Source organism: Hyposmocoma kahamanoa, unplaced genomic scaffold (assembly GCF_003589595.1).
Source record: "Hyposmocoma kahamanoa isolate Upper Pololo Valley unplaced genomic scaffold, ASM358959v1 92, whole genome shotgun sequence".
Classification (NCBI taxonomy): Eukaryota; Metazoa; Arthropoda; class Insecta; order Lepidoptera; family Cosmopterigidae; genus Hyposmocoma; species Hyposmocoma kahamanoa.
This window is the reverse complement of record NW_020654748.1, coordinates 10276914-10295392: the sequence shown is the minus strand read 5'-3', so window position 1 is coordinate 10295392 and position 18479 is coordinate 10276914. Positions and strand designations below refer to the sequence as shown.

General features: G+C 36.6%; 1 protein-coding gene across 2 annotated transcripts in view; it reads left to right on the top strand.

The window, feature by feature from the left end:
- LOC113236606 (Golgi-associated PDZ and coiled-coil motif-containing protein-like) overlaps positions 1-18479 on the top strand; it is a 54745-nt gene that overhangs the window by 34830 nt on the left and 1436 nt on the right. The window contains exons 3-11 of one of the 2 annotated variants that reach the window (XM_026472755.1): positions 11785-11839; positions 11971-12112; positions 12824-12929; positions 14529-14702; positions 15168-15293; positions 15367-15482; positions 15580-15675; positions 16155-16350; positions 17646-17885. In XM_026472755.1, coding sequence (XP_026328540.1) covers positions 11785-11839; positions 11971-12112; positions 12824-12929; positions 14529-14702; positions 15168-15293; positions 15367-15482; positions 15580-15675; positions 16155-16350; positions 17646-17885 — 1251 coding nt within the window. Of the gene's footprint in view, positions 1-11784; positions 11840-11955; positions 12113-12823; positions 12930-14528; positions 14703-15167; positions 15294-15366; positions 15483-15579; positions 15676-16154; positions 16351-17645; positions 17886-18479 lie in introns of both variants that reach the window. The other variant, XM_026472754.1, reaches the window with a different exon arrangement.

Genomic DNA, 18479 nt, shown 5'->3' with positions numbered 1-18479 from the left:
ATTCAAAGAACCTATTGCAATAAAACGGCAATTTCATACTTTAACCCCTAATATTATAAAAGTATACTCGTCGTGGCTTAAGAAGTGTTTGAATTCCATTGCATTAATTCGTACCGACAAACAAAAAAAAAATCGTTTCTTCTTTTGAGATGCAGTTGCAGCAGAATCGACACGATCAAAATGATTTCGCGTAACTTGCGTGTATATAATAAAGCGATTTAATTATAAATTATTCATCGTTAGCATTACTAAGATTATTAACCACTTTGTATAAAACATCTATTCACAAGTGAGCAAAGTCCGTTGAGACGGACTGTCGCGACGTTTATGAAACTTAATAAAGCCTAGGCCGGTTCTACTCAGACGACTGGGTCTTTCACGCTTACACGAATCACATACGACGTAAGCTTCTAAGCCCATGTGATTGTAAGCCAATGACTAAGAAGATAGGCCGCAGAAAATAATAAAACAAATTTAACAAAATAAATAAAGTCCTAGCTGGAATAGATATTTCAATTTCATTTTAATAATGCTCAAATTAAAATACGTCTTATGTAGTTCTCGTCTTTTGTGACTGCCTCGGTGGCTCAACGATTTACACTACTGGACAAGGAGAACCGGGGCGGGTTTGATTCCAGGTAGGAGCTATTTAGGTAATTATAAAAATATAAAAAACCAATTGTACACATAGTACCTATCTACCAGGAATTCCCTAGTTTGAGACCAGGCAAATGATGTAGTTGTCTGGCACATTATTTTATTGTTTAGTAAATTCGATTTTTAATTAAAATTCTAGACATTTAGAATTAAAGCGATATATTGAAATATACGTTTTTCGGTTATCATTGGTTCTTACTAGTTAAATCTTGGAAATAGATTTACATAAGCAAGTTGTATTATGCTAGTGTGTAATGTCGCTTTTAATTATGCCACCAAGGGCCCAATGACATCATGCGCCTTAACTCGAATCTAAAAATAAATGAGATAATGAATAAGATTTCTCATCTACTTGTAAGAAGACATATCTTGTAGGTATAATAAGTACCGAAATATCTTATTTTGAAATATTAGTGAAATCAGCTAATAAAGTGTGTACTTACTGTGTATATTACTAGCGATAGTACGCTTAACGACAATCTCTTTAATAGACTTGTTTGTTCTACTTAATAAATTGACTCTATAATAAATTTGTCATCAGTTTTATTAAGCTTTTACCTTGTAGTGTATATTGCGTCGCTCTAAGTACCTCATATACAAAAATTTTATTTATACTAAGTATATCAAGAAAACCACTAGCAGTTTCTATAATTCTGTGCGGTACTAAGGGGAAAGCTATGGGACTAATTCCAAACGAGACATATTTTACGAATCACGCATGTAGTCAACTAGTTTAACTACATTGCGTTAAGTGCGTCTTTGCTGTGAATAACCACTTGTAATGCTGAAAGCCTGTCATGTAAATATCTCACACACTCCTGCCCTTCAATGATGAGAATTGGCCATTATATCCGTCGTACTGATTTTATGGAGGCGGTGGATGGACAGACTTACTATCTCGTGAATAATGATGAATAATCATTTATTACGACAGCGAATAGACGCAGGCTCAGTAAGGCATGAAGGACTTATGACTTCACAGTCCCAACCTTAGCAATGATCGTTACCGCCACTATTACTTGAATTTACAGAGAAACGAGTATTTAATTCGCGTGAACTCTGTTATTACATCCACACTATTGGTAAAACTACGGAAGGACTTCCATAGTTTTCTCACGATATTCAACTGCATTTCATAGTCTCGCTAACGTCACTTGAATACCTTTAACGTCCTTGTTACCATCGGTATCATATCACAACTGTTAACTTTATCTGCGTTTAAAAGCTTGTCGTAATTTAGCAGTGCATATTTATATTTCCATTGCCACTAACAAATGTCATTTAACTTTCCCAGATGTTGCTATAGAATTCAATGACAGATTAAACGATTTATAGCCTTTAAAGAAGATAGAAATTTAAATGACTGCTGTGTTGCGGAGGCAATAATTTACGTGAGTTACCTCAAGAAAGCGTCGCCCTGCGTATTAATCGATGTAAGCAGACCCGTACTATATTTATAAGCAACTCTTCAAGTTATCACGTCCTTTGTACACCAAGTTCCCAGCCCTGACCTGGGAGTAATTAAGAACGAGTCTTTTTTTTAATGTACAAAATTCAATTACTTTAAATATGTCATATTACTGTAATGTCATCACAAAAGCTAAACCAACACCTTTTTTGGTTTTGTATGTAGTGGGCTTCACTATCTTGCAAATTTCGTTATTATCGAAAGTCGTTACGAAGTTACTACAGTGTGTCTTTCATTTGCCTTATCCAGTCCTTGGCAAGGACATAAGAATTACTTAAGTATAATAAGTTTTATTAAAAAGAGACTACCACTATTATTATTATGTGTTTTAGTTCGTTTTAAGCAGGAACTATTCAAATATTTTTAAGAGTCATATTCCAGAACTCTACTCAATGTTCAAGTCAGGATTTGAGCAGACTTGAATATGATTTCAAGCACTGGAAATACGACCCTAATGGCAAGGACTTGAGTATGATTTTCAGTGCTCACTGCAATACTCAAGTCCTGACGCACATTAGCATGGGCGGTTTCAGTCGCAGGCGCCACCTTTTTAGTTTGTTTAAATTGGTAAAAATTGCGTATTTAATACAGTGACAGGCTTTTTGTAAGGGGTTTAGATGCCAAGGCACTTAATCCGGCACTGGAGATAAGATTTGCATTTTTGTATCCGTTAAAGATGTTTTATAATGCGTTTTATACCCAGACGCGGCATCACCGTGTGAAAAAAAATTCAATGAACTATACGCCTTCTATCCATTAAACTGGAAAGGCGTAAAGATTAATTCCGCGAGGTCATTAAGACAAACTCTGCAGTAATTCTGCGTCTAGTTTTCCCAAATGGCGTTTACTCGGATTTAGTATAACGTACGTGACTGTTGAATGGCCAAAGTCTCATCTATTGACATATGCTCGCAACACCTTTGTCCCTGGGCGCTTATCTCGGATACGACGCGCCACGGCCGCTATTGTGTTTTTGTATTTGGGTCGTTATTTGATACATTTCACAGCACATTGACGATTACTTCTATGTTTTGAGGTTTTGTGTAGATCTAGCAAAAGGCGCGGTGCTGCGGTCGGCCTTGTGGTTCGCTCAAGCGTGCCACCATCCCCCGCGACCTAACCGCAAACATAGATCCAGACAATCGAAACTGTTTCGATACCTTAGGCCAGTAGGCTGTCTCATTGAAAATTGCTCCCACGTCGCTACGAGCCCTGCATAATCAATAATCAACTTCCAAGAAATAATTTGAAATGAAGATATTATACGAAAGCTACTTTGAATCAATAAGGGCGGGGAACACCGTATAGGCAATACGTGAACCGTTGTTGGTTCGTGACGCTCGATCGGAATAAGCTGATTTAGCTTGCAGCGAACTGCATTCTGCAAGTCGGCTCCGAGAAGTCTTAGCTTCAGCACCCCTCTAATCTTGAAATCAACTTTACAGTTAAACGTAACGCCCTCAAACCAATAAAGAAATTTATTATCCGTTCTGACACATTCTTCTATTGATTAAATTGGACTAAATGTAAAACATGTCTGTAAACTGCATTTCTAGTACCCGACGTGTCCGTAATTTTAAATAAATTTATATAGATTTTATGATATACATTTATTTAAGATACCATGCTTCGACACCATTTTGCTGTTTATTGCAAATAATCCCACACTGGCCACTCAGGCAATTAAAATTAAATAGAGCTTATGATATTAATAGTTAAACGGCTTTACTAAGAGGTTGTTACGAGGAATAACGAAAGTTACACGCGTTCTTAGAATCTTCGTGTGCCTACTTTTTCTAAAATTACACTGCAATTGTAACTATTTGTTTTGTTTGTTCTGTATTTAAGCGTAGGCATAACTGAGCTTATTATTCCTGCATTCCATTCATGTTGCTGACCGAAGAGTAAGCAAGTAATATTATGTAATTATTCGTTCTTTTTAGACGTGAGATGCTTGAATTTGCCTCATCATAGCAATTATGGTTTATTAAAAAAATATTGAGCAATAAACATTTGCGAAGGCGAAGGGAATCTATCATTCACAGCTTTTGTTAATTTATAGGCTTACTATTTTGTTTCCGCTAATAATTGGTTTTATACTCAAAGTCTAAGGCCGCAAATTCGCAACGGGTGGTGCGTTCAGCGGGGCGTTCAAGGTTTGCGCGTACATTGCGCGCAAACGTGTATCTGATGTTGGATACTTCCAACACAAGACACAATCTACGCGCAAACATTGAACGCACCGCTGTACGCGCTGCTGTTCCGAATTTGCGGTCTTAGCACTTTTATAAATAATTGAAATGTACCAAATATTCAGTCAAGTGCACATTACTACAACAAAACTAAACGCTGGAATTTTAATTTTAAAATTTGCAATGGCGAGTTGGTAATTCAACACCTAAAGTTTATCAGAAGCCATATCATTCGCATGGCGTCATCCGGGGTCGTGCATAGCTGCACTGAGTTCTAAGAACGGCTGCGCGTGAGCCGCAAAATAGTCTAGACAACACGACGACGCTTGCCGCGCCCTGGTGCACCCGGCCAGGTGCAAATACTACACTCAGTTACAAACTGTTTTTATTTTTCTATTTCGGTTTCTTATTTTAAATCTTAATATTATCTAAAAATGTCAATACAACCAAATCGCAAATGGAGAAGAATAAAAATAGAAGTAAATTAATTTGGTACTCCGCGAACCCAGTCGAGGTTAATTCGTGCAAAATAGATGTGTTTATTTTCAATATTTTTTCATACAATTAATTTTTTTTAAATATTTAAAAAATATTCAACACCTGCGCGGCTGTTTTGCACGATTTAACTTCCACTAGGTTCTCGGGGTAGCAAATTAATTTGCTTGCATTTTTATTGACTTGGACTTCAGCAACGTATCTCATGAATCTATTAATTATGAAATAGAAGTTATACTATGTAATAATAAATAAAAACAGACTACGACAAAAAAACCGAAAGCCTAAATTTATTTGTTAAATTAATTTTTACTCTCATAACTTTTAAATGTGTCTGTCACAGGTAACGGATTCATAGTCAGAGTAGAATCAGAAGTATAAACATATCGACGGTTGCGCATAATGGTGTCATAGATTTTAAGTAATTTTCTTAATTTTAAGTAGTGAAAACTGTGTTCACTTTTATTTTTTTATACAGTTTTTCAGTAATAACCAGGTGATAATTTCGCAATGATTTTCTTGTCCTCACAATTCATAAATGAATCCTGATTCTCAAGTTTTAATTTATTAAACAAACCAAAAGAAAAGTTTTAGATTGTTCAACGTGTGTTTTCAAATGGTTAATTGTTGTCAGCGACAACAGTGGGGATATATGTATTATGAAAAAAAAAAAACATATTTTTTACCTATATTAAGAAGGTTCAGTACTACTATTTTTTATCAAGAAGCGAAATAGGACAAAGTGAGTCCAGTGTAAATCATACTTTTGCCACATGCCACCTATCATGACCGAACTACCATAACTTTAAAACGTACCGTAGACGCCACGTTGGGTTCTTTTTTAATAAAAATTTCAACGTGTAAAACTTTTGACGATGTGAGAGCACAAACATTATACGTTATATACATTGGTAAAGACATAACCCTTTCTTTTAATTGCACCACAGACGTGTTAAAAATCAATGAAACCATTCCTCGTCAAAAGACAATTATTTGAGAAACATTTTTTTTAATATGAGGCACCGCAACTTTTCTTCGAATCCCATTACTATTTTTGTCACGTAAATTCGTGTCTGACTGAAAGATAACTATGCATACTTACCGCGCCTGCATTTAGGGCAGACGACATAATAACGTTATCTGGTGCATCCCGTCTACTAATATCCAAGATGTTTATTGCACATCACATAGTTTAATGCAATGTGTCTTTCATTTTATTATATTCTTGTGTACGTTGTCTTTCAATATTTCATTATGTTCTTGTGTACGCCTTGGCCTCCTTGTATTCGCTGGTAATAAATAATTTTCTACAAGAACTACGCTTTATTGTCCACCAATTGTGTTATGTATCGTCTCACAAAAGACATAACTCTTAGCTAAAGTATTTAAAGTTTCAAAGGTAAATTCAATGAACCTCGACCATCAATGATATCTTAAATGTTCCGTTAGCTTGAAAAATAATTGTATACTGTTAAATTGAGATAAAGACGAATAATACAAGATTAAAGAGTTTGGATCGGCTCCAATAAGCGGCGCCGGCGGTTGTCACTACGGTAACAAAAGTGATCATTTGTTAAATGATTACTGCTGCTACGTCTCCATTGTTTTTGTAAATACATCATTCTTAAACGGTATTGGTTACCACATGTGCTGTTGAGATAAGCCTTTGTTAAATGTTCATAGCTAAGATTATGTTAATGCACTTACTTTGGAAATTTACCATTTATTAAACTGTAGAAATGCCAACGTTGCTCAAGTCGTGTTTTTACTCGTTGCATAATGGAAACACGTATCCTGTCAGATGAGTAGAAATGTTAAATGCTAGTTCAGATAGGTAGGGCAAATGGGTCTGGACTCCCCGCGGTGCTCTCATCCACTCTCGAGTTAGAACAGATAACATCCTGTTTCCTGGGTGGCTCCTCTTCAAGCTCTCACCATTGTTTAGTTTCACTGGGTCAATTTAATCCATTCACAAACTCGAATGAAAGCCATAGACGAAAATAAATTTTATGATAATGTGCGCGTTGCAGCATTAGATTCCGATGCAAGTGTAGCGGGTCCGGTGCAGTTGCACAAGCGTCAAGTGTCCAGGCGTGGGTGAAGACACCGGAACCAATTCTTGCATAAGTTTAGGTACTACCGTTATTGTTGATAAAAAATCTTCTAAATCGCCTGCGTGTTTAGAATTAATTTTATTTTTTATCGTTGATCTAAAAAAAAAATTGGCAATAGACCTTATAGTATGTATTCGTACTTTAAAACATATAACATTGGAGTCAGAGTAAGGCTCAACTCACACTGGCGCAGAGTCTAAGCGTCGCGACGCGTTATGTTTTTTGCCCATAGTATATGCATCTCTGTTTTCCCATTATTAAGGTACAAATTTGTGTTATGCAAATATGGAAACGGGCGTCGCCAAGCGTTGAAAAACAGGACGCGACGCGATGCATCGACTCTGCTCCAGTGTGAGTTGAGCCTTAGTGTCTTCACCAAAAACAGATTTTTGTTATCGTGCATGCATCAATAAATCCTTAATAATACAATTCATTAGTACCAACATTATTTGAAAATAAGTAAGTTGTCTTTTGTTATGAAGGTCCCTAGCACATGTAACTGAACTTTTATATATAGTTATTTATTGTGATCCGCAAACAATCAAAGTTCAAAATTTCGTCTTTCTGGAAATGGAAACGGTAAAACAACAGCAAATGCCATATTTTAACTTAATTAAAACACGTGTGGTCAAATTTCATCTCGTGAGACAATTGTCGAGTCAAAGAGTGTCGACGCGGAGAGACAGTTGATTTATTGTATGTTCTTAGCATAAGTTGTCATAGAGCCCCGTGTGCCTGCAGGCACGTGCCGAGATCAATCTATCTGATCCGTGCAATGATATCGAACGCCGATGAATTGATATTTCGTCTATAGAACGTTATCTGCAATCAACCACGCCTACACGTAGTGATGAAAGAGACTCAGGGTCGTATTCTAGAACTCTATTCAATGCTCAAGTCAGGATTGCACTGGAAATACGACCTTAATGGCAGGGACTTGAGTATGATTTCTAGTGCTTTGAATCATACTCAAGTCCTGACTTAAGCATTGAGTAGAGTTCTAGAATACGACCCTTAGTCTTTTAAGGCGTTTTATAACGACTCGACTATATATAGGACTCGATTCTAAAATTAAGACTGGAGATTCGAGTTTTTATTAATAAGAGTTAGTCTTTGTACTAAAAGACTCAAAAGACTTAAACGACTTGAAAGACTTAAACGAGTCGAGTTATTTGCAAAGAACTTATACCTATTTTATGTCTTATTAAACCCGAAGTTTATAAATAAAAATTCAGTAAGTAGTATGTAGTAAATAATCACGTTTATTTACTTATAATACAAATCGTAATATAAATACCTTGTGGGTAGAAATAAAATCACGCCATACGGCTTATGACTCGCGACTCCCGAGGCTATGAGGCGCCAGTCGTTTTAGTACTATAAGTTTTTAAGCTTCCTAGGGATCCTTCAGTTTTATCCTTATACCTCAAGACTTGAGGGTTAAAAGACTAGACTAGTAGTGAGGCGTTAAAAATTAGTCGATGTTTATTGAAAGACCTTAAAGGACTGAGTCTCTTTCATCACATCGTGTAGGTACACGACCGCAAAGCTTTCTTCGGCTTATATTCTGTGGACCGTCCATTTACTGTAAACTTTAAAATTGTTACCAACACATTTGTCATCAATGCACGTGGCATGACAACCTACAACTCTTGAAAGTTAATTAGTAAAGGCGAGTAAAGAACAACGTAACTGTAACTTGAAGTCGATATTTGAATCGCCTACGGCATTGGGGGTCCACTCTTGTTGTACTGTCAAATAAGTGATATTCGACTAAATTAAAAGCAATGCCAGTTATGTATATATATGGGTATGTAGGTGTGCTTCATTCGCATCTTGCGTCTGTTAATGTGGTCGTGTATTACTTATTTCATAGTAATTGTGTCGGACGGAGAACGAGAATACAGGGCTGGAATCGTGCTACTTCGCTTTTATTGCGGTCCCAATGAAGCGTATTCATTGTTCCGATGAACGATAACTGTTAATTTATGGTACAAATACGATGCACATATTGTGTAGCATAGGTGTTTTTCTCGCACATTGTTATAATACGCACAATCACTCGTTACAACAGTCGCCCACGCAACATTTAAACGATAATGATCTTGGAATCAGCGGCGTAGGTTGTGTTTATTGAATTTTATACCATGATGTTCATATCCATCTACACTATGCACTTCCTAACGCAGGTCCAACAGTTATAATCTCATCGATCGATCACATAATGGGCATAAATGTTTGAGAAATTCCACTTCATTCTGTGATGAGAACTGACTATGTTGTCTGTAATCTAAACTAAAATCATAATGAAATGTGCAGTCTTGCACGTAGTATGTACGTCACTGTTAGACCTTCTTGACTGGACCTGAAAATTTGATAACTTAATTTTGAAGACGGTTGGTTTCGTCGGCACTCGATGCGGAGGTTCCGGGTTCGATTCCCGGTAGAACCAATTTGGGAACCGAACTTTTCTAAATTGGTTCTGAGTGTTCTTGGTAGCACCCCAGAGTTAATTATGTCGCTCTGATACTCGTAGTACTGGGACTTCTCTAGGAAGAGGCCATGTAATTGGTGTGGTTGTCTCGCACATCATTATTATTGGTAATTCGTAACATATTGATTATTATATACATTATTTAATTGTCATCCCATACATTTTGTGTTATGAATTATTGATCGTAAAATAAGTACAATAAAACTTATTGTTAGAAGGTTGCAATAGTTAGGAATATTTGTTATGTACGTGCCTATGAAAAGCATGTCAAGGATAATGAGCAGGGTGTGTGAGAACTGAAAGTAAAATCCCAATTTATAGCCAATACCGCTCAGGACTCGCAACAGCATGTTAATAAGACACGATTCTAAAGCTTCAAATGTGTCAATTTGGGTCAGCGAGAGATTTGTGTTTAAAAAACTTGTACTTTAAAAAACATCAATGTACATTTATGAGGCCTGTGTATTTATCAAACAAAATCTAGGCAACTTTAATTTAGTCAAAAGTAAATATCCTAGAAACACAAGAAATGAGATAGAAATAAGGCCCAAACAACGCCCTAAATTAATTAAATTTTAGATAATTTAAAGTTAAAAGCATGCTATAAGTATCAAAAGCAAAATAAGAAATGTGTATAATATTCGCATGCCAAGTTTTGGGGAAATATACAATCTTACTTAATATAACAGATACTGTAGCATCTTCTTTGTAAGCTACATTTTTCAGCGAATAAAATACCTTGTATTCTTCTTGTCTGCAAAAAAGGTTTGAGATCACTGCTTCATTGTTTACGTTTTTTTCTAGCTTTAAAAAAACGAAGTATAAATTTCTTTTCATTCATAGTTTAGTAACTCTTGTTACTCTCAGTTAAAGTAAAAAAAACCAGACAAAGTTACTTTGTTTTTTTTTTTTATGATACCAAGTGACGGGACGAGCAGTTGTGTGCCTGCTGGTAACTGACACACCTGTCCATAGCATTTGCAGTGCCACTCAGAGCCTTAAATGGCAAATATCTGAGAAGTGCTGTCGTATGCTTGTAATAATACCCTGTACCTAGAAAATGAAGAAAAAATATAATGTATTATATTCTTACTCATTTCAGCATGTTGTGCTTATTTGGGTTATAATTAGTTAAAGAATACCATAGACGTTCTTATTCTTACATACATAGACACCTATCCCGTTTATAGATAGCATGTAACAGGACCACCGCGCATCTGCGGCTCGCGTTGCATCCCAGCCACTCGAGATCGTTTCGCGCCCGGCCTACTGCATTACACGATGCGATGTGCTTCCGTATTGCCCCCTATTGCCTGGCATTTCCCTCTGACAGCCCATCGTAAACATGAATAATGTAATAATTTATACTATGTATGTTGCCCGTTATGTATGAGATGCCAATGCTTACACATACATAGTTATGTATCTAACACATAATGTATTACCCGTATGGCTAGACCGATCAAAATTATCACCACTATTCATCACCAATTGCATTGCTTGAATGCGCAAATGAAAATAGTTCGGTTTGTCTTGGAGCGTTGTGAAGAGGATCAGTTTGCTTAGTTGAATTTATGAAACAGATAATGCTAAATTCTACTTGCTAATAAGATTAACAAAGGTAAACCTACCCGTATTTAGCAACTTATATGCTCACAGTCTTGAATTTTTCAAATTTAAATCATCGTTATTTCATAGGTAAGCAAATAACTACTTGAAATCTTCATATTAATTAAACTCTACTGCTCATTCGTAAGGTAGAGTCCCTTAAGAATACTGCTCATCCGTAAGGTAGAGTCCCTTGAGAAGAACGAGCAAAACTCCAGGGGTTACTGTTTTAAATATATACTATATTTGAATTCATTTAACATTTACAATATTTATTTCAAACATCTTAGATTGAGACTACCTGCAAGAGCCAAACGGGTCACTACCACGGATTCTTGTCTTCCAAGTACGCAGAAGCTGAGTAATAAATAACCTTTAGTATAAAGTTTTTGTTTCACTATTAAACCTCGTAAATGGCACATTTTTAATATCAACCGGAATGTTATTATGCAAGTTTATATATTGTCCCTTAAATGAATTTCTTACAGTAATGCATCGATGTATGATTTCATACATAAACATAAAACGAACGTAAGATTCTGTTGTGCGAGTGCAAATGTCATATATTTTACGCGCTCATGCGCTGGTGGCGGACATCATCTGTCGACGTTAATTTCGGATTTACGCCACTGATTTCGGGATCGATTAGACCCCATTGTACACTGACATCGGACACTACTTATTGCTGACACATGACACCGACCATTTGTTCGCCGCCATATTTAATACTTTAACGCAGTATTTCTTTTGTTACAGGCGGAACTCGTAGACATGAGGGCGGAATTGGTACAAGCAAGAGCCGCGTGTGCTGGTAATGATTATTTTAACATTTGTGCTTAGAAATTGATGACTTTTAACACATATGACCATATCTAGTATTAGTCTCCGAATACAACTAAAAGAACGGTTCCAATATCTAATAATTAGCTTGTATGTTCGCAGGTGGTATGCAGGACTCTGGTGATGCTGCGGGCAACGTGACGGATGTTGCCCGAGCTCGCTCCGAAGCCGCTCAGCTAGCTAGAGAAAACGCCGCGCTCAGGGAAACCGTCCTCGCCCTGCACTCGGAACTCTTTGGTGCTAGGTATGTTTTATCCAATTCTGGTAGGTTCTCTTATAAGTATTGCTGCAATGAATAGTATTCGGCTTCTGGCTGAGTACAGAATATTTGGGTAAATTATTTGGCCTGATTAAAAGTATCACTTATTAAATTCAGCTATGGTAAATAATTTTGTACTATCAAACAAAAAATGTACTTTAATTTTCAAGTTCACAATTTAAATTTATGACTTAACAAGGAAAATAATAAAATTGTTGGCTTTAGTTTGATTAACTTTCAAAAACTTTATATTAAAAAGATTTTATACTAGTTTGCAAATAATTAGTAGGTATTTGGTTTATTTTTCTAGCTTTATTTAGTCATGATTAAACAAACTACATAATTTTCATTTGACATGTTTCATTTTCTATCTCTTAAAATAATTCAGTTATGCGAAAATTGCGCTTTCGCGAATTTCAGCGTTAATAAAAGTTACATTATAATTTACTCTGTTTTTTCCTTTTTTCTGCCTCCTCTTTTTTGTATTCAGTATTCGACCGAATAGTAATTCAATATTCGGTATACGGTCAAATAGCAGAAAACAGCCGAATAACTGAATACCGATTAGTAACTGCATATTCGTTGTAACTCTACTAATTATTTTGTAAGTGCCTTACAGTACATCGAAAGAAAAAATATTCGCTTGATACCTGCTACATATACTTTGAACACTTCAAAGGTTATTTTTGTCAACAGACTAGCCACGAAGTACCTAGACAAAGAATTGGCAGGTCGGATACAGCAGCTACAGCTCTTAGGACGGGACATGCGAGCAGAGCTCAGGGATTCGCTTTGGGCACAGGTAAATTAAATATTTGCTTACTAAGTATTACAGAGACTTAAGGCAAAGTATGCATAATAAGACAAGTAGTTCAACTCCCGCCGGTTCGACACCTCAATGCTTACACGTCCCTTGGATTGTAAGGTTGTCACATTATTGTTTTAGTTGTACTTGTCTTCGGGTTTTAAACATTTGAAAAAACAATAAATATTCAACACACTATTCTCGTGCTATATTGAAAAAATCTTTGTCAACAAATAATAAATCGTTTGTTTCAACATATTAATAAATAATATAAACTACATTACACATATAAACTTTAGTACCACATCGTAGTTAGTGGTGTGAGACAAAAGGTAACTGTAACTTAGCAATTTGGCGGGTAATTTACAGTGTCGCTAGTGAAATTATATTATTAATTATTAATGTTATTTTACAGCGCGCCATATTAAAACAAACCAATTTGCAAATCATTCAGTCTCAAGATCGTTATCGACAGTAAATGTGTAGATAGTGAGCACAACTGTGTAAATCTTAATATTACACCCCGACCAATCTACACATCCAGTTTTATTACAAAGTACTTTCGAGGATAAATACAAAAGTGTAATTTAGAAATGATTTTTCGAATCCATCCATCGAAACGATTATTTCTTAGTGTTCGATCTTTGTATTAATAATTATTTCGAAACGAATGGAATAATTTCACAAAAATAATTGAAAATAATGTTGGTCAAACATCGTGACATTCAATAAACTTAAAAAATTACAATGATTATTGAAGGTCTATGGTAAAGTAAACAATTGCAAGATTATTTATATATTACTTAGTTAGCATTTATACTTGCGTATTATTGGTTTTATACTAGCATCGCGGGTAGTATGGTATCTGGATTATAGGATTATGATTATGAAATAGAAATTAAATGCGTTAAATGCTGAACAATTGTGAATTGGAGGCACTCGTGTTCAAACAAATGGTTGTTTGTGGAAACACAAGAATAAACACGTCTACTATTTTATTTTATTTTTTTAGACACTGACTCTGACGTACTGAGTTTGTCACTACTTGTTATATTATTCTATGGATAGGTTGTGTTTGTGCATCTGGGGAGATGATCAATGATGATCTGATAACAATAACGCCAAGTCTCTTCTAAAGATTTAAATTCTAATAACATTTATCTTGCGCAAAACCAGCAAGAGCAAAAACTGGGTTTTTATTGATCGCGTTATAACAACTACGCATACCGTCACAGATAGTGAAACACTTATCAAAGTCGGTTATTTTACTTTTTATTTTAGGTCCAATTAAAAAATAAAAAATAGTCTAATTTTTTATATTCCTTTGTATTAATTTCCTGCGTTATTATTTTCCTTCAGTGTTATTTTCCTATTTCAGATTTGTTGAGTGGTCCGATTTCGATTTTGCGTTCTTGTAAATTTTAGATGAGGTTTATTTTATTCAAGATTTAATCAGTGTTAACATTTTCTGCGGTTTCCGCTGAAAATTGCACAATTTCGGTTTCAATTCAATAACGAACTTGTTGAAATGTTTAAAAAATTTAAGACCCGATATTAAATTCAAATGCGTTATTATTATGTTATCATTTGATTTAGGTGGAAGCAGAAATTCTTCTGCAGAGGCACAAGACTTTAGTGCGTGTATGTCGTGGTCTCTCACCACGACCATCGCGTCCTCCGCAGGCACCTGGTGGACGAGATACACGCTCTAGACCCCGTACGGTGCGAGTACGACGCTCACCACATCTAGGACTGGGCATTTCCGTTACGGTACGCTCTACAAGTCTTTTATCATACCAAGTGACTAGACGAATATAAGTTATGCGCCTGGTGGTAAGCGACACGTCTATCCGTATCAGTTGCAGTGCCACTCAGAGCTTTGAATCGCAAAAAACTGAGGATCATTGCCATTGCGCTCGCCACCCTGAGACAAGTTGACAAGTCCCATGTGCCTCTAATTTCACCAGTTTCATTTTTCATTTGTATAATAAAGAATGTGTGTTTTCTAGTCCCGTGACGCATGTATTCCATTTTTATTTATCCGATTGTGATTTCGTAAGTTGTAGTGCCCGCACGCCTAAAAGTTTCTGAAGTACGGGTGTCCTCTAAAAGAGGATTCAGGCCATAGTCCACCACGGATACAACTAGTAATCCATAATTATGACCTTTATGTTTTTAACTATTTGAACTATTTCCTTATTTCCGTCTTACAAATGTTGGTGTGCACAATTACAGGGTGGTCGTGAACACGGGGTGCCAATCCTAATCTCGGAGTTGGAGGCGGGTGGTCCCGCAGCTTTGACCGGTGAGCTTTACGTCGGCGACGCTATACTCGCTATCAACGATGTCGACCTCACACAGGTATTTTAAATGTTCATACGGCAAGTTCAATGATAATAAGTGATAAAACTATTACGAATAATTGACAATACAGGCATGCCACAAGGAAGCGGTGCAGGCTTTACAAAGCGTCAAAGGTGACTGCGCTCTCTGCGTGCAATTTATTGCGACTGATGATGACGATGACCGCCTATCGGAAGATAATTATAGGTATTAACTTAATTTTTATACTCAAACACATTTTGTCCATAATAGACCCAACGATGATTATTTTTATTATAATTTGCAATTTTATTATTTATCACAGATTTCCATTGTATCCCGAAGACGGCGAGGTATTTAGTGGAGAACCTGACGGCTCTGGCGCAACGCCCACGGCTCCGAGGACTCCCGATTACAATAGGTTACTTGGTTTAAATACTTTTGATAGTTGAGTAATTTTCAGGTGGATTTACTCTTCATAATTTCGGTGGAAATTATTATTTAAATATTTTAGAATATTATCATGAAACATTAATATTCGAGTGTAATATCCTGAAACATTGATTAATGTTTCACAATAATATATTTGATTACTTATTAACCGAAATTAGACTCAGAAAACTAACCTAAAAATTACCCAGTTACGCTACTTAGTAGATAGTTGAATATCATGATGTTTTTACTACCATGATATTCATCTATTTTTTGGTGAAAAATAGATGAATATTTTTTCACACTGTAGTGTAGATGAATATATACAGTGTGAAAAAACTCATAAATTGTCAAAGTGGCACTACGGGAAAAAACCGTTTAAACCAAAAATGGATAAAAATAAATAGTATCAAACATATCATACTTTGTCCTGTAATTCTATAAACTAATTATTTCGTTTCTTTCTAGAAGAGAATCGGACGTAGGTTCGGGTAGCGAATGTGAGTCTCCTCGCTACGGGGATCCTTACCTAACGACCGCTTCCGCAAACGCCGCACCGGCCGCACCCCCCGCAGCTCCCTACCCCGATTACAACTCTATCAATAATAACCTCTCCATACTCGATATGGACGACGACACTATTAAAATTGAGACGCGCTTAGAGGTAAATCACCCATTCACTTTGAAATATTCTTGGTGTTATTTTTATTTATTTATTTTTTTAATATGAATACGGACAATTTGTAACAAAATTAAATAATAATAAAAACATTAGATTTTTAATTTTTAACTGAATCAAAGAGCTAATAGAATCTGTGTACGGATTGCCTAAAAATGCCATAGCTTGACCACGCGACGCAGCGATGCATTAAAACAATTTGCATTGTATAGAAACAATTTGCATTGCCTGTGGCGGCATAAACTGCCGACGACAGCGGTACTTTTTTTGTTAGAAGAAATTAATACTTTATTTAGTAGATAATATATTATATTGCATTTATAAAGTGCGCCCGGCGTAGCTCTTCGCTGGCCACCGCTTGCTGCTTTTTCATTTTTTGTTGTAAGAAAAAAACAATGCAAATGCTCGATTTAAATACATCGCAGCGTCGCGTCACCTGTCTGCTGTATTTTTTTTTATAATATCAAGTGACGGGAAGAACAAGTCGTGCGCCTGATGGTGAGCTACACGCCTGTTGCCACTCAGAGCTTTAAATCGCAAAGATCTGAGCGGCATCGCCACTGCGTCTGTTACCCTGAGACATACGTTGACGGCAATAAACTCATCAACACTTCAGTCGTAATTGGAAAAGGGACAATCGGACGAGCGCTAAACTCGTGCCGTTCGTGATACATCCAGGGTTACCTATCAGTAGTCCGAAATGACATTTTCCAGAAATAACGTTTGGTCGAAATTTCATAACCTCGAAAGAAAGTAATTTTGAGATGAAAATGTTTTTTCTTTTAAACCTAACCAAATTTAGTCGTGTCTTTGCGATAAGTATTCAACATATCCTGAAAGAACAACTGTTTCGTTATAATTCGGTTTTCGGTGTAATGAAAATTCGAACAAACGTTATTTCGGACAAAAAAATTTTCGACTTTGTGATAGGTTATCTACATCTAGACATTAAAAACGACACAAATCATAATAATCTAAGCTTTCACTTATATGTGGAATGCGTGCGGGACTACCTTAATCCCTATAAAGTAAGGTGTTGAGAAACATTATATTCGGGCCTTTTTTTTGAAACTTCGGATACAAACGCTAAATGTAATGTAAAGTGTGTAGCGTAGTGCGCCTGGTGGTAAGCGATACGCCTGTCCATAGCAGTTATAGTGCCACTCAGAGCTTAAAATCTCAAAGATCTGTGGAGCACTGTCATTGCGCCCGTCACTTGTAATTACACCAATTTGAGGCGACCCCGAGGGATATGTCTACCGTTACATCTTGCGTGTCAGGTGGTGCAGCTGGAGTCGCCGCAGGGCTCCCCGGCGGTGGGACGGCGGCTCCGCGGCGCGTACCGTGGCCTGCCCGACGACTCATCCGCCGACTCGCCGCACTCGACGCCCGTGCACGCACGCAAGGCGCCGGCGAAGAAGAAGCGCAAGCCTCTGGACTGGCGCTCCAAGGGCGCCTACCGCCCCGTCGCTAACGACGCGCTCTCCTCAGACGAACCCCCCGTCACCGACGCCCTCCAAGTGAGTACCGTTCAACAATAAATCGTAACAGATTCCCGGTCGCTGGTGACTATATTTTTTCCGAAATGGTGTAAAGTATCGTTCGCAGGGTTGCCATTTTTAGTATTTTTTTTTAATAATCATGTAAGTAATCATGTAGTCGTTGTGTATAGCAATAAGGGCGCTTGTTGCACATTTAATTTACTACTACTATTGTACTTAAGCTATTGTATTGTATTTTAACTGTAATTTTATGTGCAATAAAGAATATTTCATTCACTCATTCATTCATTCGTTGTCGATAATATTGTCTACACGCAAAATAGGCGCTTTGTCGTCGAGTTGCGGATACCAGCCCGTTGCACCAAGTACCAAGTACCAAGTATTGTCTATAGATTGTGAAAGATGATGTTTCTGAATATTGAATTTTATGACAATTTAATTAATTAATAGTTGCATTACCGTCTTCTTCACTCTTATTTTGACAGTTGATACCAGTGTTGGGCAAAATTTAATTGTGCTGGCAATTAAAGATGACAATTAATTAATTGCCAATTGCGAAACAGCAAACGATTGATCAATTATTGGTTGCGAGAACCGCAATTAACAATTAAT